The following is a 26851-nucleotide window of genomic DNA, read 5'->3' on the forward strand; positions in this document are numbered from 1 at the left end:
CCCTTTCCCCTGAATCTCAGTCTGAAGAAGGGTCTCAATCCGAAACGTTACCTATTCTTCTTTCGCCAGAGATGCTGTCTGACCCGCTGAGTTACTCCAGCTTTTTGTGTCTATTTTGGTGCAATGACAGTGTAGGCCATCCATGCAGAAACCCACCTCTCTTGATGTGCGAGGCTTGATTCTGCATAGATCAAAGGGAAACTGCACTATGTTCCATGGCCTTGGAGGATGACATCTCCATTCTCATGCTCACATCCACATTAAGAGCTTAACAAATCTAACATTATCCTTCCCACCCCCTTCTGTGGGTTTCTTTCAAGGCCAGAACTTCTGGTCACAGCCTGATCTTCAACTCCCCTCACAAACGCCAGCCCTTCCTGTTCCCATGAGAAGATGCCTCCAGTCCTCTAACACCACACTTGGTTTGTCCTGCCAGACCCTTGCCTTACCCAGCCTCAACAACCTCCATCCCGTCGCCAGCACCAGCAACTCTATGACCAATGGAGTTAGTGAAGGATATATATTTATGCAAGGCCTATTCTATTGAACAGGTCCTCTTGGGTGCCTAGTGAAGTAGAATTTTCATGCAGGTACCACATGTGTTGGCTTATTGTACATCCCATGGTTAACACGGTGAATTGTGGATGCAGCCCAGACTATCACACAAATCAACCTCCCTTCCATTGACTCCATTTATACCTCACGCTGCCTCGGCAAGGCCAGCTGCATAATCAAGGACGAGTTACACCCTCTGCTCCCCGCTCCCATCAGGCAAAAGGTATAGAAGTGTGAAACACACACCACCAGATTCAGGGATGGTTTCTTCCCAGCTGTTATCGGGTAACTGAATCATCCTACCACAACCAGAGAGCAGTCCTGAGCTACTATCTACCTCATTGGTGACCCTTGGACTATCCCTGATCAGACTCTGCTGGCTTTACCTTGCACTAAACATTATTCCCTTATCAGGTAACTATACACAGTGAATAGCTCGACTGTAATCATGCATTGTCTTTCTGCTAACCGGTTAGCACGCAACAAAAGCTTTTCATTGTACTCGGCACACATGACAATAAACTAAACCGAACATACATTTAGACCCACAGAAGCATTTCTAGGCTATTGTTTTTGCTCTCTTGACAAACTCCACTCCCTTATTCCTCCTTCCATGCCTGCAAATTGTCAACACAAAGCCAATCTCAACTTTGTACGCGATTTTGATTTGAGCTTCCAATCACAGGCACGTCCCTCTTCAAGACCTTTCACCTGGATGTGCCTATGGTGGCCTGACTGATCCCACTTCTGCTTATCGGCTGCTGAAACCTTCATCCATGTCCCCATGTCTCCATTCCCTCTAGACATGACTATGCTAGACCTTCCACTTCCTTTAGACATGCTATCTTCCCCATCTCTCTACTTCTGGTCATCCAAAACACTGCAGTGTATATATTTTATCTCCCTCCAGGTCTCATTCAACCTTCACGCAGTGCTGACTGGTGCTCATTTGACCACATCTCTGTGTTAGAATCCTTCTCTTCGTAATCCAATTATTCCACGGCCTTGCTCCCCCTATCTCTGGAACCTCCTCTAGCATTTGGAGATCAGAAAATACTGAAACATACATCAGACCAAACATTGCCAGTGGACACCAAAATATTTCAGGAACTAGAAATTCCATCAAAGAATTTATGGGCACAAAGGGAAGTTTTTTTTTCTTCTGGAACTCATGGAAAAGGTGTCCTCTTTGTACACAATAATGTGGTGTATTTCAAAGGTTATTTGTCAAGGGTAAGCTACACGCAACAGCCACAGCTCAGACACCATCTCAGCCACGCCAGGTCCTTACCCCGTGGCTGCGGCCATGATACACCCTCCGTCCTCTGGGCGGGCTGCGCAGCAGCCATCTGCGTCATGGCTCATCCCAAAGTTGTGCCCCATCTCATGGGCCATTGTAGCAGCAACACCAACTGCACTGTCAGAGTGATCCTGGAGTGAGAAGAGATCAACGGTGAAAGGACAATAGTTCCATTCAAGAACTATTTTTATAAACTATCACTTGTGATGGGTTCACTCTTATCCATGATCCACATGTTAAATATCTTCATTATTAGAGTCATTCCAATATTGGAAAAGCTGGGAGATGCCAAATTGCAATGGAAGGAAGAAGGATACAACTTGCTTTTGAAAAGTGCTTCAAGATGTTCATAGTTTCAATATCATCAATTAAATTGTTCTGAGCTCCAGACACTGTAGGGCAACACACCACCACTTTGTGCAGAACAAGACAAAACGCCAAGGGATATGGGGAGGAACGGGGTACTAATTGTGGATAATCAGCCATGATCACATTGAATGGCGGTGCTGGCTCAAAGGGTTGAATGGCCTACTCCTGCACCTATTGTCTATTATCGATTGTCTATCGTCTAAAATGGGAGAATGGGGTTGAGAGGGAAAGATAGATCAGCCATGATTGAATGGCGGAGAAGACCTGATGGGCCGGATGGCCAAATACTGCTCCTAGAACCTATGAACATGTGAAGGTACTACACACAATACAATGACTAGATTTTTATTTTATTGTTGCTAGTTAAGGGATAAACCTGTATTATTCACCTGCAAAAAGTGATATGCAATTGTTTTTCACTCAGTTGCGAGTTGGTCCACAATCTCATGTGACAGGCAGCACCTCTGACAGTACAACCCTGAAATGTCAGGGTGAATTCTGTGCTCAAGGCTCTGGAGTGGAACCTAAAACCATGGTCTTCTGACGGAGGTGAATGTACTACAGTCTGAGGAAGAGCTCACTCCTGAGCCCAGGCCAGTGCCACTGAAATAATTCCCTCACATTCATGACAAAGAGGATTTGAAGACATCTTCTCATCCATTCTCTCCTTGAGCTGCAGCATTGTTAAAGGGAATCAACACATCTCCTCCTGTACTTGTCATGCATTGGGTGGGATGGAACAGCTGTCGGACATGGAAGAGCAGCCTGGCACACACGCGCACACACACATACACACACATGCGCACACACGCACGAGCACACACGCACACACATGTGCGCGCACACAAACGAGCGCACACACACACATGCACGCACACACACACATGCAAACCATCCACGGATTAACTTCCATTCTTTCCCCTACTTGTTGTTGCACCGTGGACAATCACAGACAGTTTCCCAATTGAATAACTTTGAGATTAAATGGCAGTATATTTGATAACCGGGGGAGAATGTGATCCAAATGCATTATTTATTTAGCAACTCAGAATTTTAGAATTAACAACCAAATTATATATTTAAAAAAATTGAACCACTAGAGTCATTAGTATTACAAATTCCCCTACCATTGATTTTCAAAGAGAAGTGAAAACAGTACAAGGAAGCACAAAAGGGAACTCACTAAGTAGAAAGTTTATGCTGTGTTAGGCGCTTCCCCCCCCCCTGGTGAATGCTATGTACTTACTTCTCTGTTTCTATCCCAAGTACAGGCCTCGTGGCTGTGAGTCTGGAATCGAGGGGTTAAAGGCTCCTGTACCCGATTGGCCCAGCTGCGTCAGGTGACGGGTGACTCATCTGAAGTATAAATACGAGAACTTCCCAGGATTCTCTTCTCTTCGTCGTGGACTCTGACTGATAAGCAGTCTGTTGGTGGGGGCTGAGGCAGCCTGACCACATGGCATAGAACTTTGTGTATTTTCACCATTCCTTGTTAATAGATATTGAATTCGGACGGATAAGGGCTGACCTTAGAGTTTACATGTATTTTGGTTTCAGGGTTGTATCTCTTTGGGCAGGTTTTGGAATCTCCGGTTCGACGGCCCATGGTGTGGCTGGCTGGAGCATTGTTAAATTGTTTGTCGGTTTATCCATATCCCTGACTGGGTTGTTTAAATCAGGTTTGAGTTTTGTGTTCCATGAATAATTAAAACTGTTTTTTGAACCTGAACCTGGTTTTTGACTTGTGTTACGTGGCTCTGAAGTACTTGCATTCGGGAGTCGTAACAAAATGGGGGCTCGTCCTAAGTTTTGAGGACCCTAGACGTTTTTAGGGGGTTGTTTTTGGTAGGCTTCTGGACTGAGGAAGTCTGTGTGTTGTGAAGGAATTTTTTCTTCCCTGTTTGTGGTAGCATTAGTGCCCAGGTTTTAGCTGGTGCTTTGGGGCTACTTTAGAAATGGAATTTAAGGTGAAAGAATTTGTTGAGGCTCCTAGTCGGGAGTTGTTTGATAGATGTACGAAGGAGCATTTGATTTTGCTGGCTGAGAACTATGCCGTGACTATTGACAAGCATTCAAAGAAACACTCCATTAAATCGGAGTTGTGGGCTGCGTTGGTGGAGGCTGGGGTTTTGCCTGGTGGTGCAGACAGTCCCCCACCTTCTGTTCAGCCAGTTCAGAACATGGAGGCCATCATTAAACTGAAGGAGATGGAGCTTGAGTCACAGAGAATTGCCTCTTTGTTAAAAGAGAAAGAGCTCATGCATGTTCTTGAAATGAAACGGCTTGAGGAGGAAACCAAAAGGGCTGAATATCAGCTGCGGGCAAAAGAAATAGATAATTCCTGGGTTTCTTCTAGGGAACGGGAGTTTGATATGAGCAAGAACATCCGCCTGGTTCCCCCATTTCGTGAGGAGGATGTGGACAAGTATTTCACAGTGTTTGAACGGGTGGCTTTGTCCTTGAAGTGGCCTAGGGACGTGTGGACCTTGCTATTGCAGTGTGTCTTTGTGGGTAAAGCACGGGAGGTGTACTCGTCTTTATCTGTTGAAAGCAGTCTGGACTATGAGTGTGTGAAGTCTACAGTATTAAGGGCTTATGAATTAGTTCCAGAGGCGTACCGGCAGAAGTTCCGGCGCTTTAGGAAGTTTGATAGTCAGACTTATGTGGAGTTTGCTAGGGAGAAGGAGGCACTTTTTGACAGGTGGTGCGCTTCTCAAGGAGTGAAGGATTTTGAGCTACTGCGGGCCTTGATAATTATGGAAGACTTTAAGAACTGTCTCCCTGAGAGGGTTACTACTTACCTTAATGAGCAGAAGGTGAATGAGGTGTCTAAGGCTGCAGTGTTGGCAGATGAGTATGTATTGACTCATAAATCTGATTTTGTTGGGCGATCCTATAGTTTTGGTGCACGGCCGGTTGATCGTGGTGGTGTCGCCGGTGGCAGTGTCAAAGCTGTACCTGTGCCTGCAAATGGCAGCACGTTGATACAGGGGGAGGTCCGAGCTGATAAGGTTGACGGAAATGTAAGGACTGATGAAGGTCCTGTGTGCTACTATTGTAGAAGGAGAGGGCACATGTTAAAGTCGTGTCCCGTTCTGAAGCAGAAAAATGCAAAGCCTGTGGCTTTGGTGGGTGCACAGAAGGCACCTGTCGTACCTGAGGTGCCTGAGTCTGATGAGTGTAGGAATTATTCTGCGTTCATCATGAATGGTTTTGTTTCTCTAGAGGATGGGGGTGATAAAGTTCCAGTATCCATCTTGCGTGATACTGGTTCTACTCAGTCCTTTATATTGGATGGTGTACTGCCGTTTTCTGGGGAATCATCGGTTGGGTCAAGTGTCCCAGTGGTAGGATTCGGGATGGATGACATGGTAGTGCCTTTGCATACCGTGCGTCTCGAGTCCGAGTTGGTTTCAGGCCGGGTAACTGTTGGGTTACGGCCGTGTTTTCCCGTTGGGGGAGTTTCTGTGATTTTGGGGAATGACTTGGCAGGAGGTAGAGTTTTAGTCACTCCTGAGGTGACGGCTGTTCCGATGGTGCAGAATCCTGATAGATTGGCTATGCAGCATCCAAAGGTCTTCGCAGCTTGTGCTGTCACGAGGGCTATGGCTAAGAGCCAGGCGAAGTTTGAGGATGTGGTGGACCTGAGTGAGAGTATTTTTGGGGATCAGGATGATAGATCCTGTGTTGTGAAGGGTGTTTCTCCATCTCAAGATGGGATAGTGTCTGGAAATGTGCCGGTGTCACTGTCACGTGACCGGCTGGTTGAGGAGCAAAAGAGTGATCCAGGTTTATCTGATCTGTGCGACTGCGCAGTGCCTGAGGGGGATATGGATTCCACAGCAAAGGGGTATTTTCTAAGGGATGGCTTACTGATGCGAAAGTGGTCTCCCTTGGATATATCTGGGCATGATGATTGGAGCGTGGTTGATCAGATTGTGATGCCTCGTCGGTATAGGGACGAGATACTCTGTTTGGCTCATGATGGTCCTCTGGGTGGACATTTGGGGGTCAATAAAACGTATGACCGCATCTTACGGAAATTTTTTTGGCCAGGGTTGAAAAAGGACGTGAAACAGCACTGCAGGTGTTGTCACATTTGCCAGGTGGCAGGAAAGCCGAACCAATCGATTGTTCCTGCGCCTTTATATCCAATCCCTGTGGTCGGTGAGCCGTTTGAGCGGATTCTAGTTGATTGTGTGGGCCCTCTACCTCGGACAAGGGTGGGCAACAAGTTTTTATTAACAATTATGTGTGCGACTACCCGCTTTCCGGAGGTGGTCCCTTTGCGTAGAATTACTGCCCCTGCAATTGTTAAGTCTCTCACTAAGTTTTTTTCGTTGTTCGGTTTGCCCAAGGTTGTGCAGAGTGACCAAGGTACCAACTTCATGTTGAAGGTTTTTGGTCAGGTAATGAAGTTGGTAGATATTAAGCATTGTTACTCCAGTGCGTATCATCCTGAGAGCCAGGGAGCTCTCGAGAGGTTTCACCAGACTTTGAAATCTATGTTGAGGACTTACTGCCTGGAGTTTGAAAAAGACTGGGATGAGGGGGTTCATCTAGTTATGTTTGCGGTGCGTGAGGTCATGCAGGAGTCTTTAGGATTCAGTCCTGCTGACCTGGTGTTCGCGCATACTGTACGTGGTCCGTTGAGGGTCCTGAAGGAGAAATGGTTGCAGGATACAAAACGTAGTATTTTAGACCACGTCTGTACTTTTAGCTCTAGACTGAGGAGGGCATGCGAACTGGCAATGGGTAATCTTGCCTCTGCTCAGTCTAGGATGAAGGACTGGTTCGACAGGAAGGAGCCTGTGGAGGTTGATGGGTCGGAGCTATGTCCTCCTAAGCCTGTTTTGGCTGCAGTGGTGCTGCCCCCTGACACGGGTGGTGATGTGGGGGAGGCACGGTTGTCTGTGGCAGTAACGCAGGGAAAGCTGAGTAACTCTGAAGCTTTGGAGACGCTTCCCTTGCGGTTGTCTCATTTGACTGGCATATCCGTGGCAGGGATGGTGTATTGGCTGATGCATTGTCGCGCCAGTGATGTCTGTGTTACTGAATAGTTGCTGAAATTTGGTGGTGTTTTTTTTGTTCATTTTCAGAAACTTATTCAGTATCTTTGGGTGGGGGTGTTAGGCGCTTCCCCCCCCCTGGTGAATGCTATGTACTTACTTCTCTGTTTCTATCCCAAGTACAGGCCTCGTGGCTGTGAGTCTGGAATCGAGGGGTTAAAGGCTCCTGTACCCGATTGGCCCAGCTGCGTCAGGTGACGGGTGACTCATCTGAAGTATAAATACGAGAACTTCCCAGGATTCTCTTCTCTTCGTCGTGGACTCTGACTGATGAGCAGTCTGTTGGTGGGGGCTGAGGCAGCCTGACCACATGGCATAGAACTTTGTGTATTTTCACCATTCCTTGTTAATAGATATTGAATTGGGACGGATAAGGGCTGACCTTAGAGTTTACATGTATTTTGGTTTCAGGGTTGTATCTCTTTGGGCAGGTTTTGGAATCTCCGGTTCGACGGCCCATGGTGTGGCTGGCTGGAGCATTGTTAAATTGTTTGTCGGTTTATCCATATCCCTGACTGGGTTGTTTAAATCAGGTTTGAGTTTTGTGTTCCATGAATAATTAAAACTGTTTTTTGAACCTGAACCTGGTTTTTGACTTGTGTTACGTGGCTCTGAAGTACTTGCATTCGGGAGTCGTAACAGCTGTTGAAGACGCAATCTACCATTCAGTTTCATTAATCATTCCAAAACGGACTGGTGTAAAGTAAATTGGAATTCTATTGTGCCAGATCCACCATTGCAATCACTTACCATATTCACACCACCTGACTGATAATCTGAACACATGCCCATCAACGATGCCAAGCCAATGGTCGTGCCATTGAAGGTGATCCCCCTAAATGCAAAAACATTCAGCGTTACAGGACAGGAATAAAGTCAAGGAGGAGAAGAGGCCACTTCTTACCTCAGATTCTTCAATGTTTAAAGCACCCAACCTGTTGCCTTTAAAGTATGAGGACAGGTTTCCTAGAATATGCTACAAAAGACTTTTGATATGATACAAAACGACAGACCTTTATTTATCCCAGTCGGGAAATTGATCTGTCAACGGTCACAAAACATAAGATACATGAAAAATTAAAGTGACGAGTGGAAAGGATTGGGGGATGTGCAAAGATTTGGGGGATAGGGGAGTCAGTCTACCCCACGACAGAAGAGGGAGGAGTTGTAGAGTTGTACAGTTTAATAGCCACAGGGAAGAAGGATCTCCTGTGATGTTCTGTCCTGCATCTTGGTGGAACCAGTCTGTTGCTGAAGCTACTCATCAGGTTGACCAGTGTGTCATGGAAGGGGTGAGTTGTATTGTCCAAGATGCTCCGCAGTTTGAGGAGCATCCTCCCCTCCAAGACCACCTCCCATGAATCCAATGAGATGCTGCCCAAAGTTATATACCCTTTGGAAAACGGACAAAGGATTTAGCCAGCAGCCTTGCCTGCCAGAGGCACATGGCAGAACTTTATCCTTGGACTGGTGCTGACATTGAGTGGCCAGAAATACTGAGGGAAGCACTCCAATACTGAGACCGACTTGAAAAGAAGCTAGTTTTGTGCAGATGCCCAGCATTGTTCATCCCAAACAGCACTCAATACTGCCAGTGAGTGTAGGAAGGAACTGCAGATACTGGTTTAACTCAAAGAAAGACACAAAACGCTGGAATATTTTGGTGGGTCAGGCAGCATCTCTGGCGATAAGGAATAGGTGACGATTCGAGTCGAGACCCTTCTTCAGACTGCCAGCGAACGATGCACATTTACATTCATATCAACATTGTAAAACGTGTAGGAAGGTAACTGCAGATGCTGGTTTAAACCAAAGAGAGACACAAAATGCTGGTGTAACTCACCGGGACATGTAGCATCTCTGGAGAGAAGGAATGGGTGATGTTTCAGGTCGAGACCCGAGACTGAAGAAGGGTCTTGACCCAAAATGTCACCCATTCCTTCTCTCCAGAGATGTTGCCTGTCCCGCTGAGTTACTCCAGCATTTTGTGTCCACATTATAAAACAATTCTTCATCCCAGTCAATAGAATGCAAGGATTTCTGAAATGTCTATTGCCAGTACTGAATTGCTTTACATTCAGTTAAGTGATGTTGTTGCTTCAGAACAGAGCAAGCACTGCAGCCATTTTGAAAGCAAACAAGGCAAGGTCACAATGGACAATTAGGGGCCAAGGCAGTGGGCTAATAACCATGGGCAGTGGGCTAATAAACGTGGGCAGTGGGCTAATAACCGTGGGCAGTGGGCTAATAACCATGGGCAGTGGGCCAATAACCGTGGGCAGTGGGTCATTAACCGTGGGCAGTACTCCTTCTGAAAGTTCATCCAACAGCCTTCACCATTTCCCCCATTTCTATCAGCCAGCCTGACGGATTACCTGTCATCCTTTATAGGAAGAAGCCACATATAAAATCTGATGAATATCCTCATTAATCTATGATTCCATCCAAGAATATATTGGCTCGAAGTTTACCTAATTTCAAGTCATTCAGTATATTATATATCACCAGGGTTTTACTGTAACTTCCTACTTCACAGACTGTAGAACTGTAGCTTGCAAAGAGTTTGTTTTCAAACTGTGTATAAACATCGTGGCACATACACACTATCCAGCTGGGATCATTTGTTTACTGATTAGGATAGGACACCTACTGATTCTTCCTCTTCCTGGCACAGGAAGTTGAGTGTGGGAGCAGCTGTTCTTATTTGCAATGCAGCTATATAAACATCTGGAGACTTGTGATGAGTGTAGTTCAACTGCAGGGTCATGCATCTCAATGATAATAGAAGTTCCTTTTTGCAAAATAATTCATCTTTGTCTAAAGATGCGAAGTCACCAATAAACTAGGGTACTGTCCGATTCACCTCTACCCCACTGCAGACATTGGAGTTTGTCTATGAAACTGGTGTGTACAATGCTGATAACTGTATTCTGCACTCTATATCTTCCCCTTTGCTCTGCCGAGAGTACTTGAGTTTGATTTGATTATGCTTATGTATAGCATTATATGATTTGATTGAATAAAGCTCTTCATTGTACCCAATACACATGACAATAATAAGCCTAAAGCTACAACTAAAGCTTTGCAGGCTGAGCCAGCATTTAACTCCCTTTGCAAAGCAATGGTAGGCAGTCTTCAATAGACCACAATGTGTACAAATTGGCCGCAACACTTCTTCCTCGATAACAATCAGTACGGGAGCACCACAAGGCTGCTCTGCTCACTCTATACTCACGATGTGTAGCCAGACACAGTGCGAACTCCACCTTCAGATTTGCCAACGACACCACCATTGTTGGGCGAATTACAGATGATGATGAAGTAAGATCGATCAACTGACCAAATGGTGCCAGCACAACAACCTGGCTCTCAATGTCAGTAAGGCCAAGGATCTGATTGTGGACTTTGGAAGAGGAAGGATAAAGAACTTCATAGAACTTAAAGAAAGGTAACTTTGAGGGTATGAGACGTGAATTGGCCAAGATAGACTGGCGATTGATTCTTAATGGGTTGACGGTGGATATGCAATGGAAGGCATTTAAAGACTGCATGGATGAACTACAACAATTGTTCATCCCAGTTTGGCAAAAAAATAAATCAGGGAAGGTAGTGCATCCGTGGATAACAAGGGAAATCAGGGATAGTATCAAAGCAAAAGATGAAGCGTTCAAATTAGCCAGAAAAAGCAGCCTACCAGAGGACTGGGAGAAATTCAGAGACCAGCAGAGGAGGACAAAGGGCTTAATTAGGAAAGGGAAAATAGATTAAGAAAGAAAACTGGCAGGGAACATAAAAACTGACTGCAAAAGCTTTTATAGATATGTGAAGAGAAAAAGATTAGTTAAAACAAATGTAGGTCCCTTGCAGTCAGAAACGGGTGAATTGATCATGGGGAACAAGGACATGGCAGACCAATTGAATAACTACTTTGGTTCTGTCTTCACTAAGGAAGACATAAATAATCTGCCGGAATTAGCAGGGGACCGGGGGTCAAATGAGATGGAGGAACTGAGTGAAATCCAGGTTAGCCGGGAAGTGGTGTTAGGTAAATTGAATGGATTAAAGGCCGATAAATCCCCAGGGCCAGATAGGCTGCATCCTAGAGTACTTAAGGAAGTAGCCCCAGAAATAGTGGATGCATTAGTGATAATTTTTCAAAACTCTTTAGATTCTGCAGTAGTTCCGGAGGATTGGAGGGTAGCTAATGTAACACCACTTTTTAAAAAGGGAGGGAGAGAGAAAACGGGGAATTACAGACCAGTTAGTCTAACGTCGGTAGTGGGGAAGCTGCTAGAATCAGTTATTAAAGATGGGATAGCAGCACATTTGGAAAGTGGTGAAATCATTGGACAAAGTCAGCATGGATTTATGAAGGGTAAATCATGTCTGACGAATCTTATAGAATGTTTCGAGGATGTAACTAGTAGAGTGGATAAGGGAGAACCAGTGGATGTGTTATATCTGGACTTTCAGAAGGCTTTCGACAAGGTCCCACATAAGAGATTAGTATACAAACTTAAAGCATACGGTATTGGGGGTTCAGTATTGATGTGGATAGAGAACTGGCTGGCAGACAGGAAGCAAAGAGTAGGAGTAAACGGGTCCTTTTCACAATGGCAGGCAGTGACTAGTGGGGTACCACAAGGCTCAGTTCTGGGACCCCCGCTATTTACGATATATATTAATGATTTGGACGAGGGAATTGAATGCAACATCTCCAAGTTTGCGGATGACACGAAGCTGGGGGGCAGTGTTAGCTGTGAGGAGGATGCTAGGAGGCTGCAAGGTGACTTGGATAGGCTGGGTGAGTGGGCAAATGCATGGCAGATGCAGTATAATGTGGATAAATGTGAGGTTATCCACTTTGGTGGCAAAAACAGGAAAGTAGATTATTATCTGAATGGTGGCCGATTAGGAAAGGGGGAGATGCAACGAGACCTGGGTGTCATGGTACACCAGTCATTAAAAGTAGGCATGCAGATGCGGCAGGCAGTGAAGAAGGCGAATGGTATGTTATCATTCATAGCAAAAGGATTTGAGTATAGGAGCAGGGAGGTTCTACTGCATTTGTACAGGGTCTTGGTGAGACCACACCTGGAGTATTGCGTACAGTTTTGGTCTCCTAATCTGAGGAAAGACATTCTTGCCATAGATGGAGTACAGAGAAGGTTCACCAGACTGATTCCTGGGATGTCAGGACTTTCATATGAAGAAAGACTGGATAGACTCGGTTTGTACTCGCTAGAATTTAGAAGATTGAGGGGGGATCTTATAGAAACGTACAAAATTCTTAAGGGGTTGGACAGGCTAGATGCAGGAAGATTGTTCCCGATGTTGGGGAAGTCCAGAACAAGGGGTCACAGTTTAAGGATAAAGGGGAAATCATTTAGGACCGAGATGAGGAAAACTGTTTTCACACAGAGAGTGGTGAATCTGTGGAATTCTCTCCCGCAGAAGGTAGTTGAGGCCAGTTCATTGGCTATATTTAAGAGGGAGTTAGATGTGGCCCTTGTGGCTAAAGGGATCAGGGGGTATGGAGAGAAGGCAGGTACAGGATACTGAGTTGGATGATCAGCCATGATCATATTGAATGGCGGTGCAGGCTCGAAGGGCCGAATGGCCTACTCCTGCACCTATTTTCTATGTTTCTATGTTTCTATAAGGACCCACAAATCTGTCTATGTTGACGGGACGATGGTGGAGAGAGTCAAAAGCTTCATATTCCTGGGCGTGCCTATTTCTGAAGATCTTCCCCGGACGCAGTAAACTGATGCAATTATAAAAAAGCACATCCACGCCTCTGCTTCCTGAGAGGATTGCGGAGATTCCATATGTCAGAGAGGACTTTCTTGAACCTCTACAGGTGTACAGTAGAGAGCACATGGACTGGTTGCATCACAGCCTGCTTCAGCAACTTGAACACCCAGGAGCGAAGAACAATGCAGTGGTGAACACTGCCCCAGTTAATCACAGGTACTGACCTCCCCACTGTCAAAGGGATTTACAGGAGTTACTGCCTCACCATGATAGACAGCATCATCAGAGACCCACACCACCCAGGCCACCCTCTCATTTCACTCCTGCCATCGGGAAGAAAATACAGGAGCCTAAAAACTGTAACGTCCAGGTTCAGGAACACCTTCCATCCTCACAGCCATCAGGCTATTAAACATTACAATCTCCAAATAAGCTCTGAACTACATAGATTTGGAGGCATTGCTTTTATCCTTTTGCACTATCATAGTTTACATAATATACACTTAACTTTTTTTTGTTTATTATATTGTTTACAGATCACAATGTTTAAATGTTCTGTCGTGCTGCTGCTAGTATGAATGTCATTGTTCTGTTTGGGACATATGACAATATGTCAGAGGCAGAGATAGATAGATTCTTGATTAGTACGGGTGTCAGGGGTTATGGGGAGAAGGCAGGAGAATGGGGTTGAGAGGAGGAGATAGATCAGCCACGATTGAATGGCAGAGTAGACTTGATGGGCCGAATGGCATAATTCAGCTCCTATCACTTATAAACTATGAAGCACTCCCAGGTATTTAACTTTACTGTACTTTTTTAAATTGCTGTTTTTTCTTTTTTTTCCCCTCCCACAAATATGTAATATGTGAATATATGATTCTGTTCCATTCTGTTTTGTAGTTTTTTTGCACAATCCGCAAGCATTGCCACTTTTCATTTCACTGCACATCTCGTATGTGTATGTGACGAATAAACTTGACTTGACTCTTGACTCTTCAACCTATCTCAGTGTGTTTCAGCTGTATGAGTTACTCCTTCTGCAGCAGAGTAAACGTCCTGGAGCTAAACAAGGAAGATATCTTTGGCACTTACGTGATCAGCTGCGCATTGTCATGCTTCTTCTGGGCCAGTGCCTGACGTCTCCATTTCAGAAAGGACCAGAGGGTGCTGTAGGGGTTCTCCTTCACTTCACACATGTTCCCATGAGTCCATACCTCCAGGTGAACCAGTGCAATCCTGATATTGAGTGACCTGTAATACTGAATGAATGAATGAATGAATGAATGAATGAATGAATGAATGAATGCTTTATTTTCACATGTGACAAGTCACAGTGAAATTCTTTGCTTGCATACCCAAGGTATGCAAATAGTCACCACATAAAGGGCACTGACAAAGTTACAAAGTATCCCGCTCCAGGTTCATCTTTGTTCTCCCCCCCCCCCCTTCCCTCTCCCCCCTTCCTCTTCCCCCTCTCCACCCTTCCCCTTCCCCCCTCCACCCCGCTTCTCCCCCTTCACAGTTATCCCCCCCCCCCACGCCGGGTCCTCCATTGTTCTTCTGAAAGAAACATTCCAGTAAAGAGACAGACTTAAAAAGTAAATCAGAGCACAGGACCTGGCTCTGTGCAATGCCCAGCATCAGTTATCCCAAAAGGCACTTAATGGCCCGTAGCGGTTATTCTGTCAGCAAAGTTGATGCATGTTTATTAGCCCTCCAGATTCCGCATTATAAAACAATTCCAGTCAATAGTAAGAAAGGATTTCTAAAATACATAGAAGATTATTAAGGGTTTGGAAATGCTAGAGGCAGGAAACATGTTCCTGATGTTGGGGGAGTCCAGAACCAGGGGCCACAGTTTAAGAATAAGGGGCCAGCCATTTAGAATAGAGACGAGGAAACACTTTTTCTCACAGAGAGTTGTGAGTCTGTGGAATTCAGAGGACAGTGGAGGCCGGTTCTCTGGATACTTTCAAGAGAGAGCTTGATAGAGCTCTTAAAGATAGCGGAGTCAGGGGATATGGGGAGAAGGCAGGAACGGGGTACTGATTGGGAGTGATCAGCCATGATCACATTGAATGGTGGTGCTGGCTCGAAGGGCCGAATGGCCTACTCCTGCACCTATTGTCTATTGTCTATCCATTGCCATCTCTGGACATTCTGAGATGCTTTACATTCAATGAAGTTGTGTTAAAATGTAGTCATGATTAGAAAGGGCAGCACAGTGGCAACAGTCTGGAAAGAGTCCTCGTATTCAGGAAATGAACAAATGCAACAAAGTCTTATTTATCTGTACAAAATCATTTTAAATCTAATAAATACTGTTTGGTGGGTATCAGCTTTTACAACCAACCAGAGCTACTGCCTTATAGAGCCAGAGACCCGGGTTCGATCCTGACTACGGGTGCTCTCTGTACGGAGTTTATATGTTCTCCCCATGATCTGCGTGGGTTTTCTCCGAGATCTTTGTTTTCCTCCAACACTCCAAAGACGTTCAGGTTTGTAGGTTAATTGGCTTGGCATAAATGTAAATTGTCCCTAGTGTGTGTAGGATAGTGGTAGTGTACGGAGATCACTGGTCAGAGCGGACTCGGTGGGCCAAAGGGCCTGTTTCTGCATTGTATCTCTAAAAATAAACAGAACAAAGGCAACAGCCAATTTCAAAGCAGACACAGCAAGGATGCATTGGACAATTGGAGGCCAAGTTCTACCATGTGGACTATGCCTACACACACACACCACACACACACCATGCACACATCGGCACACTTTCTTTAGACTCACACATGGATAGAATGTGTACTACAATGCAACATACAAAGATCTCTCACATATATGTTCTCACCTTATCGACATAGTTGGCAGTTTCCTTCAATTTCAGTTTTGTTTTCTCGAGATCCCACTGATGTTTCTGAAACTAAAAAGGTGATAAACTTAGATAAAGATATTGATCGTTCAGCAAAGAGGCTTAATATGGATTAAATTCCAAATTTGGGCAATCACACTGGGCCTAAGTTGGGAGCAGTGTGTGTGGTCCATTTCATCCAATCCTTTCTCAATGCAAGTTCTCCAATTGTCTATTGCAGCTAACTGGTCTTCCAAAATTATTCTGAAGGAATAAGAACAAGAGAATTGTAAGAAAAGGTCCACTCTCCCCCGCACCCCTCTCCTTTGGTCCCATGGCACAACAGTGGAGTTGTTGGAGAGGATGTGGAGAGTCTAGGGCCAGAGATCGTAGCCTCAGAATTAAGGACGTTCCTTTAGGAAGGTGATGAGGAGGAATTTCTTTAGTCAGAGGGCAGTGAATCTGTGGATTTTTTTGCCACAGAATGCTGTGGAGGCCGTCAATGGATAGTTTTAAGGCAGATATAGATAGATTATTGATTAGTACGGGTGTCAGGGGTTATGGAGAGAGGCAGGAGAATGGAGTACGGAGGAAGAGATATTTCAGCCATGATTGAATGGTGGAGTAGACTTGAAGGGACGAATGGCCTAATTCTGTTCCTATCTCTTATGACCTTATGAGTTGTTGACTAACTGTGGACATTAATTTCAACCAAACCACTCTTGTCCTTGGTCATCTTTCAGGACAGGCTTCACTTGTCCCTGATCACTCTTTGCACAAAGGAACACCTCCTCCTTGAGTATGAAACAAAAACAGAAAATGCCACAACCAAATCAACAGGTTAGGAAGCACCTCGAGAAAGAACAACAGAGGTAGCATTGCAGGTTAATGAGTTTATCAGAAAGGAAAAAAAAAGTTGCCTAACATGCTGAATGATTTCATAATTTTATGTCATTATTTCAAATATCCAGCATCTGCTGTTGTATGGATTTTCATTTCCTCTGCTCGTTTTGCCATTTCTGGTCTCTCTTCCGATAAATCTGCAAATGCTGTCTGTAGTTACCTTTTTCAATCCTTTAATATGGAAGGATGCTAAATAAAGTTAGTTTGGTCAGCCTTTATACAGCTCCCAAGACCCAAGAGGCTACCTCTCAGTGAATCTTACAGACATGCGAACCAGATGGTTCATGCCTAGAACACAGTAGTTGGTGAAACTGCTGCCATGGGAGTATCCTTGTGCCAAATCCAAGGGAAGAATAAAATGATGGATCACGTTCCGACCTCAGATTAATGGCCCCGTGGTCAATAATGTCTCTGCCAAACCATACACATCATTGGGAAGGGAAAATATTTAATAAGGTCAACATTAAAACAGTGCTGGCTATGATGTTGATGGAGTTTACATGTGGTGGAGGCAAAACCCTTGAACCAAGGCAAGTGACCAGGCACTGCAACCATACTCTGTGTCCTCATCTATTCCCTCTCGCCCAGTTTGCAGTTCAGTGACCCCTGATCGGAAGTACATGAAGATCAGGTGAGGATGGTCACAGGCATGGCAGAAGACTTTTATAAGCACTCTAACATATAAAGTTTACCCAGTTTTTTCCAATCATTCCAACTGCTGCAGGAAATCTGAAATTATAGCTTAAAATTCTGGAGAGTTGTCTGGTAAAAACAAGTTAAGAATTCATCCCCTATACCCTTAAGACCACTAAAGTAGGTCTTGACTGCTTGAGTAAGTGTATAATGGGCGACGGAGAGGCAGGAATGGTCATAGAGTGTTACGTTCTTCTAATTGTTTTCATTTATATTGAAATCACTGAGAAAGAAAATGGCTCCTGTTTTCCCACTTTACACCATTGCAGAAAGTCAACATCTATGCCAGCAAATGCTCTCCAACACCATCTTGTCTTGTTTGGCATTGGTATTGGTTTATTACTGTCATGCACACCGAGATGTAGTGAAAAGCTGTGTTTATGTGCTATGCGGTCAAATCATACTACAAATGAGTCGTACACAAGACATAGAAACATAGAAAATAGTTGCAGGAGTAGGCCATTCTGCCCTTCGAGCCTGCACCACCATTCAATATGATCATGGATGATCATCCAACTCAGTATCCTGTACCTGCCTTCTCTCCATACCCCCTGATCCCATTAGCCACAAGGGCCACATCTAACTCACTCTTAAATATAGCCAATGAACTGGCCTCGACTACATTCTGTGGCAGAGAATTCCAGAGATTCACCACTCTCTGTGTAAAAAATGTTTTTCTCATCTCAGTCCTAAAAGATTTCCCCTTTCATCCTTAAACTGTGACCCCTTGTTCTGGACTTCCCCAAAATCGGGAACAATCTTCCTGCATCTAGCCTGTCCAACCCCTTAAGAATTTTGTACGTTTCTATAAGATCCCACCTCAATCTTCTAAATTCTAGCGAGTACAAGCCGAGTCTATCCAGTCTTTCTTCATATGAAAGTCCTGACATCCCAGGAATCAGTCTGGTGAACCTTCTCTGTACTCCCTCTATGGCAAGAATGTCCTTCCTCGGATTAGGAGACCAAAACTGTACACAATACTCCAGGTGTGGTCTCACCAAGACCCTGTACAACTGCAATAGAACCTCCCTGCTCCTATACTCAAATCCTTTTGCTATGAATGCTAACATACCATTCGCTTTCTTCACTGCCTGCTGCACCTGCATGCCTACTTTCAATGACTGGTGTACCATGACACCCAGGTACACCAGTCAACAGGTAGTGCAAGAAGAAAAATACCAGAGTGCAGAAAATAGCATTACAGCTTTACAATTAGAGAAAGTGCAGATTTTCTTTTCAATTCCCAAGGCCAAGATGAGATAGGTTGGAAGATTGGGACCACACCCTATCTTATGGGAGGGCCATTCAGGAGACTGATAACAGCAGGGAAGAAGTTGTTCTTGAAACTGGTGGTATGCACCTTCAAGCTTTGGTGTCTTCCGCCCGACAGGGCAAAAATGCCATTAATTATGTTGACGGCTTTGGCAAGGCTGGTTTGTGTCAGGGGCTAGACGACATCCATGGTGTAGCGTGGATATCGCTTTGCAAAGTTAAACTACAACCTTCCCTCAGTCTTCCACGATTTATCTTAAATACTGTCATATAAAGTTTCAGTTTAGTTTATTGTCACTTGTTAATGACCACAAGTTAATGATCACTGAAATTGGTATTTACCGAGGTACAGTGAAAAGCTTAAGTTGCGAGCTAACCAGTCAGCGGAAATACAATACATGATTACAATTGAGCCATTCACAGAGGACAGATACATGATAATGGAATAATGTTTAATGCAAGATAAAGCCGATAAAGCCAGTATAGCCAGTATAAAGTCTGTATAATGCAAGCAAAATAACATTTTCAAGGAACATTAAGAGCCTTACCTCAGCATAATCAGCCACTAAATACAGTTCCACATACTTCATATCCCTCACCACATCTCTCTTGTTCTGTGCAAAGTAGAATAAACATGTAGTAACATGACAGTCTGCGCGTACATCCGTGTATCATTATTCTTATGAAACAAGTGAATTAATGGTCAAATCAGTCAATTCTCTGACATGACAAAGTCTCAAAATTTAGGTTCCCCAATTCATACAGAGGAATCCTGCACACAAGAATGTAATATGGTGATTTGAAATCACTCCCTGCATTTTTAATGCCATCAGTCTGTTTCAGGTACAGGTAGTTCTGCTAAAGTACAGGAAATAATGCCTATTTCGATATCGTGAATTGGACTCAACACAATTGATGAATTAGGGCACAATATTTGTATTACACTATTTGTATAACTGAATTGGTTACAATATAAATTTGATCAGAAATTAAAATATCTACTTAAAAATTGCTTTGGAAATTGACATACAGAAAAAAAGCTGCCTTGCAAAAAAAAAACTGTTTCCGTGTAACCTTTCCACAGCAATCAGTCTCAGAGGAACATAGTCTCTCAGTTTCACCACAAGTGGTCACTGAAATTTACAAGCATTTTATTCTCTTATTACGTGCAACAATACTCTATTAAACAATGTGACATACAGTCTTTACGAGTTTTAGCTTGCATAACAACAATATATAGAAAACTATTAAGACCTCTATTTTTGAAAATCCTGCGGGGAAAGAACTTTGTCATTGCGAGTCTGAAATTCTCTCACCTGTAAAACAATTCTCCCCATTGAAACATCTACTTTTCTAATGCAAGGTTTCTTAGGAACACAACTCTTGAATAATAGCAGAACTTCCTATTTACAGACTAACCAATAAACTAAAATAGTACAGAGGGGATTGTGAATTAGTGATAATTAATTATTTTTCCACCGCACAATGAATAGGTTAAGATTCTGTGTATGACTTTTGCCAAAGCCTGCATTCCTACTAATCTTACCCGGTGATGAGTTGGATGAAAAAGGCTGGTGAAATCTTTGAACCAGTTTTCCATTTGCTCATTCTGTTGGAGACCACAGGTCCCACTCTTCAGCTTTAGATACCCAGCCCTGTAGATGAGATGTTGGTCGAGACCATCGACATGCGGCTGCACCAGATAACTGACGTTGGTGTTCAGAACGATCAGTCCCCTACCACAAATAAATCATTCAGATAATGTACTTCCCGTTATTGGAGAGCAATCATTCATTGTTCAACATCTTACGCCTTCAGGATTAATAGGCCGCAGAATTAGACCATACAATAAGTTAGAAAATGATCTTTTAACTCAGTGATCTAATTTCAAACCGATATGTTGGGCCAGTGTAAGGACCCTATGAGAAATAATTTGGGTAGTTTGAAAGTCCTGTCCCACTGTACGAGGTAATTCAAGAGCGCTCCCGAGTTTTAAAGAAATCAAACTCGTGGTAAGCACGTAGAATGTACGTAGCGGCTACGTCAGAGCTCGTGGTCGTCTCGTAGCGGCTCGTAATGCTAACGGCAGGTACTTGGGAAACGCGGAAACTCGTTTTTTTTCAGTACAGGTACTGTGAAAAATGTCCACGAGTGCCCCCGAGTACCTACGAACAGCTATTACCGTAATTCTCCAAGTTCGAATCAGGGGAAACTCGGGAGAACTCTTGAATTACTTCGTACAGTGGGACAGGCCCTTTAGCCTACCTTCCGCTAGGGGTATCATTAAATCAAATGTGTACGAAGGAACTGCAAATAATGGTTTACAACGAAGATAGACACAAAATGTTGGAGTAACTCAGCGGCTCATGCTGCCGGTCCCACTGAGTTACTCCAGCATTTTGTGTCTATCACTAAATCAGACCTGACTTTAAACTGATATTTTCACTTTGTGAGGGCACTGATAGAACTGTCAATGTTAGGAATGGATGTAATGGAAAGGACAACATAGTAGATCAACACATTTAATGTAGACAAGCTGGCGTGCATATTCTAGCTGATATTCTCTTCCTTCAAGAATAACAGAAATGGATAACAGATAGGTGAAAACAGGGAGGGCTGGCTCACGACAACCGACCTCACTTTTACTACTGAGAGAAACCATCGCAGGTGAATTTTAGATTGATAAATAACTTAGCAGGAACAATAATTAGAAGATGCATTAATAAGTCACATTACCTCAGTTTAGAGTTTAAATCATAAGCACATTTCTCATGAAGGTCCTTACTATTGTAAAGTTGACTAATATATTGGTGGAGGTTTAATGATATTAGTTTATTATCGTCACATGTACCGAGGTATAGTGAAAAGTTTTCTTTTGCATGCTATCCAATTAAATCATATAATTTTATACATGTATAATCTAGCAAAACTCAAGTACAAGCGAAGAGAAAAATACCAGAGTGCAGAATACAGTTTTTCCAGCATTGTCATATAATGGTTCCAGAGAAAAGGTCCAATGTCTGCAATGGGGTAGGTTGGAAGATCGGGATTACATCTTAGCTCAGAGAAGCACTGTTCAGAAGTCTGATACAGAGGGGAAGAAGCTGTTCTGTACATTAAAGTTTTTGTATCTTCTGCCAATGGGTGCGGGGAGAAGAGGGAATAACCGAGTTGAAAATGGTCCCTCATTATGTTGGCTGTTTTCCTGAGGCAGTGTGAAGTGCAGATAGAGTCAATGGTGGGGAGTATGGTCTATGTGATGGACTGGGCTACATACACAACTCTCTGCAATTTATTTCGGTCTTGGGCAAAGCTACTCACATTTCTTTGCATTTTTGTTCACACTGCTCACACATGACTGTGCTGCCAGATTCAGGGACAATAAGATTCAGGGACAATAAGATCATAAAATTCGCGGATGACACAACAGTGGTGGGACTCATCAGCGGAGATGACGAATCAATGTACAGGGAGGAAGTAAAACAACTAGTGGACTGGAGCGGCAACAACAATCTAGCATTAAATGTCGACAAAACAAAGGAGGTGGTTGTCGACTTCAGGAGGGAGCAGCCAAAACACACACCCCTCAACATCAGTGGCACCACAGTGGAGAGAGTGGAGAGCATAAAATTCCTCAGAGTGCAAATTACAGACAGTCTCACCTGGTCCAGGAACAACACTGGGATTGTCAAATGGGCCCATCAGCAACTGCACTTCCTGAGGAAACTCAAACAGGCCTCACTTCCCACCAACATCCTCAAGACTTTCTACAGGGGCACGGTGGAGTCTGTACTCACATACAGCATAAACACGTGGTACTTCAACTGCAACTGCTCCGACAGGAAGGCTCTGCAGAGGGTAGTGAGGGGAGCAGAGAGGATCATTGGCGTCTCCCTACCCTCGGTACAAGAACTGTTCCAGAGCCGCTGTCTGAAAAAAGCTCTGAGAATAGCTAAGGACAAACTGCACCCCATCCACACACACCTAGATCTCCTGCCATTAGGCAAGAGATACCGTAGCATCAAAGTCCAGACTACAAGACTGCTAAACAGCTTCCTGCCACAGGCTGTGAGGCTGCTAAACAGTCACTCTGTACTCACAGTGACCTGATTCTGCGGCTTTGCATTGACATTTTAATAACTCTGGCACTGGCCACTCAAATCAGCTGCCCTGGACATTTTAATGACTGGTTTTACTGTATTTTAATGTTGCTGTTTTACCTGCTTTTAACTATTTATACTGTTCCATCAGGGACTGGATTGTTTTTATTGTTATTATGTGTGAAATGTTTTTAAGTTTCATGTGCGATGCTCCGGTATTCCCTGGGAAACGTCTTCTCATTTTGCACTGTACAACTGTTGCTTTGCAAGATGACAATAAAGATTGATAGATTGATTGATAGATTGATAGATTGATAGATTGATAGATTGATAGATTGATAGATTGATAGATTGATTGATTGATTGATTGATTGATTGATTGATTGATTGATTGATTGATTGATTGATTGATTGATTGATTGATTGATTGTACCAAATGGAAAAAAAATCCACAGTTCATTTTCTATTCGATGAATAGGCCGAATAAAACAGTAAAGTGCTGCCATTTCTAGTCAGGAAGACCAAAGAAAGACCTTCCCTTCAGTTATATCCTTCTTCACAACTTTGCCCATTTTGAGCCGCAGTTCAGTTAAGTTCATTTTCTTGTGAACTCATCACCCTTCACTCTAATTCTCAGTTGACAAGGTAGAAACCTACTCCAATAATTGCTGGGGGTTGGAGATTGAATGGTAAATACTGACAAAACACATAGAAAAATCTTCTGGTCATCTTTAGTTAAAAACACAGGGTTGTTCAACATCAAGAGGACAATTTTAATTTTTCTAAAAGGATGTGCCTCCATAAATGTAACAATTTAAAATATTACGGTAAAGTTGTAGTTATATAGCATGGAATTAGGCCCTTCATTTCTAGCAATTCATGCCAAATAAATGCCTTCCTGAGTTTGCCTTATTTGCCTACATTTAGGCCAAATCCTTCTAAACTTTTCCTTTACATTTACCTGCCTCTCAAGGGGCTGTCCCACTTGGGCGACCTAATTGGCAAGTTTAGAAGAGTTTAGGATAGTTTGAAAAAATGTCATGTTGAAGACCTCCTTCGACTATGTAGAAGACTAACTTCGACTAGCTACGACGAGCTACGACTAACTTCGGGAAAATTGGACAACGAATAGTGGAGAGTGAAGATGACCTCCTTCGACCTCCCTTCGACTATGATGAAGACTATCTACGACTACCTTCGACTACCCTCGATTACCTACGACTAACATGCCGACCTACTATGATCTACTATGACCTACTACGACTATATTTTACTCGCAGGCATTTTTCAACATGTCGAAAAGTACGCCGCGTCCTACCTGAGGCCTCGAGTACACGGGGACTACTCCCGAGCATGAAGGAGAGTTACAAAGACCTCCTACGACCTTGTGTCGACCATGCTGCGAGTATGAGTCGAGGGCAAACTCGCCAGAACTCGCGGATTAGGTCGCCCAAGTGGGACAGCCCCTTAACACTTCCTCTGGGAGCTCGTTTCACATACCACCATCCTCTGTGTGAAAAAGTTCTCCCTCATGTCCCCTTTATATCTTTCCCCTCTCACCTTAACTGTATGCTCTCTAGTTTTTGACTTCCCTCCCCTGGGAAAAATATTGAGACTATTTGCCTTCACTTTGCCCCTCATTATTTTATAAACCTCTATATGGTGACTCCTCGGTTTTCCACACTCCAGGGAATAAAGTCCCAGACTATCTAGTCTCTCCTTATAACTCAAGCCCTCCAATTTTAGGAACATCCTTGTGCATCTTTTCTGCACCCTTTTCAGTTTAAAGACATCCTTCTGATGGCTCAGCAGCGAGAAATGTACACCATACTCCAAGTGCGGTTTCACCAACGTCTAGTACGGTTGAGACATGATGTCCCAACTCTTCCACTCAATACCCTGGCCGATGAAGGCGAGCATGCCAAACACCTTCTTCGCCATCCTATCTACCTGTATCGCCACTTTAAGGGAATTATGTACCTGTTCTCCAAGGTCACTCTGTTCTACAATACTCTCCAGGACCCTGCCCTTGTTTAACTTACCAAAAGATAACACTTCACACTTGTCTGAGTTACATTCCATCTGCCATTCCTTGGCCCATTTTCCAAGTCGATCTAGATCCTGGTGTAATCTTAAATAACGTTCTTCACTGTTCAGTATTCCACCAATTTTGGTGTCACCGGCAAACCTACAAACCGTGCCGTCTACATTTTCATCTAAATCATTAATATAGATTGTGGTCAACAGTGGACCAACACTGATTCCTGTGGCAAACAGGGCCGGATTCAGATGAAGAGAGGCTCTAGGCTATTCCACTTGTGGGCCCTCCCAATCCCTCACCCCCATGACTAGAGGAAGATGGAAGAGTGTTTTAAATAATTTGAGTAAAGCCAAGGATGATGACGAGTGTTTAAAATTCCGCAATTCGCAATTCCTTCTCTAAAGGACAAAAAATGTTATTGTTAAATACCGTAGTGATTGAAAAAAAATGCATAAATATTAAAATTAACACTGTGAAAAACTTTTGCTATAACTGAACTTTGTAAACAGTTTGTGGAATAAGCAGGAATTTCACAAAATGGTATCCACTTGAGTGAAGAAAAAAAAAATCTGTATAATATTTGGGAAATATTTCTTGAATTGTTCCTTATTGACAATTATATTGCAAATTCTGAATCAAATCTGCTTCCAAAAACCATTTACAAAACGAGTATGCTTTTTCCTATCATTAACAAAGATGCTACAAATAAGCTTAGTTTTATTACTAACCTGACAGTGGCAGCCACAGCACTACACAGTAGGTTTCTAGCAATGATTATCAGCTCTACCCCTAGCATTGCTCCTGGCCAACTTCCTAGTTCAAATATCTTTGCACTTTCCTACTTACCCCTGAGTTTTGACTTTAGAAGCCTGCAAGTATGTGCTGCTTACTGGATCACGTGTTAAAGTTTGCCAGACCCCGGTGCCACCAGATTGACACTGATGTGCAGCCAAGCGTGGCCAATGAGATAAGGGGCTGGAAAGCTGCGCTTTTCAAAAATGTATTTATTGCCAGTGCTAGTGTCGAGTTATCGGCTTAAAACAGTATTATTCTGAAATGGAGGGCAAGGAAAATTACTGAAGGGTTGTTTAGAGATTACAGTGTGTTGTGACAGCATATGTAAGAAAGGGTTATGACAGTGTCAAAAATATTATACACCTTGGCCCCCTAGATTTTGAGGCCCTAGGCTTCAGCCTGCCAAGTCTATAGGTAAATCCGGAACTAGTGGCAAATCACTAGTCTTGAGCCTCCAATACTACCCTCGGATTCAATCTACCAAGCCAATTTTGTATCCAGTTGGCTCTCAGCTTGGATTTCAGATAATCTAACCTTCCAGACCAGTTTACTATGCAGGACCTCGTCGAAGGCCATGGTTAACATAGTTTAGCAACACTTTCAAACATCTTATTTTCAGATTCAAAAGCCAACCACTAAGACAACGCCAAACTAACAATCACCTTAACTTTTAATCAGTCTGACGAAGGGTCTCGACCCGAAACGTCACCCATTCCCTCTCTCCAGAGATGTTGCCTGTCCCGCTGAGTTACTCCAGCATTTTGTGTCTACCTTCGATTTAAACCAGCATCTGCAGTTCTTTCTTATACTTTCATGACTCATACCTAGTTTCGTCACCATAACAATGAAAACTAAAGGTCCAGTTTTGAAGTGTAAACTATTGACAAAATAAGTCTGCCAGGTGGCGCACACATATCGTGAAAAACCAAAGATCTCCATCTGCACACAATGTGTTCTCTATTTCTATGTAAACATTAATAAACGGATCTGATTGACCTTGACAAAATACCCCCAGCAGGAAGTTCATTGTATTTATCCGGGGAGATGACTTGTGGTTCCTCTAAGTTATAAATACAAAACTTCTTTTTATACTGACCTCAGACGTGCAACTGCCAAACATCTGCTCTTACAATACCCAGCTGCTGCCACGCT

At 43.6% G+C, this 26851-nt stretch overlaps 1 protein-coding gene across 2 annotated transcripts in view; it reads right to left on the minus strand.

Annotated features, from left to right (window-relative positions):
* Nucleotides 1-26851, minus strand: part of adam19 (ADAM metallopeptidase domain 19) — a 157962-nt gene that overhangs the window by 40474 nt on the left and 90637 nt on the right. For both annotated transcript variants that reach the window (XM_033029967.1, XM_033029968.1), the window contains 6 exons: nt 20310-20499; nt 19312-19377; nt 15896-15967; nt 14143-14309; nt 8044-8128; nt 1847-1986 (listed from right to left, as the gene is read on the minus strand). In XM_033029967.1, the coding sequence (XP_032885858.1) occupies nt 1847-1986; nt 8044-8128; nt 14143-14309; nt 15896-15967; nt 19312-19377; nt 20310-20499 (720 nt within the window). The remainder of the gene's footprint in view (nt 1-1846; nt 1987-8043; nt 8129-14142; nt 14310-15895; nt 15968-19311; nt 19378-20309; nt 20500-26851) is intronic.

This window comes from Amblyraja radiata, chromosome 11 (assembly GCF_010909765.2).
Source record: "Amblyraja radiata isolate CabotCenter1 chromosome 11, sAmbRad1.1.pri, whole genome shotgun sequence".
NCBI classification, from domain to species: domain Eukaryota; kingdom Metazoa; phylum Chordata; class Chondrichthyes; order Rajiformes; family Rajidae; genus Amblyraja; species Amblyraja radiata.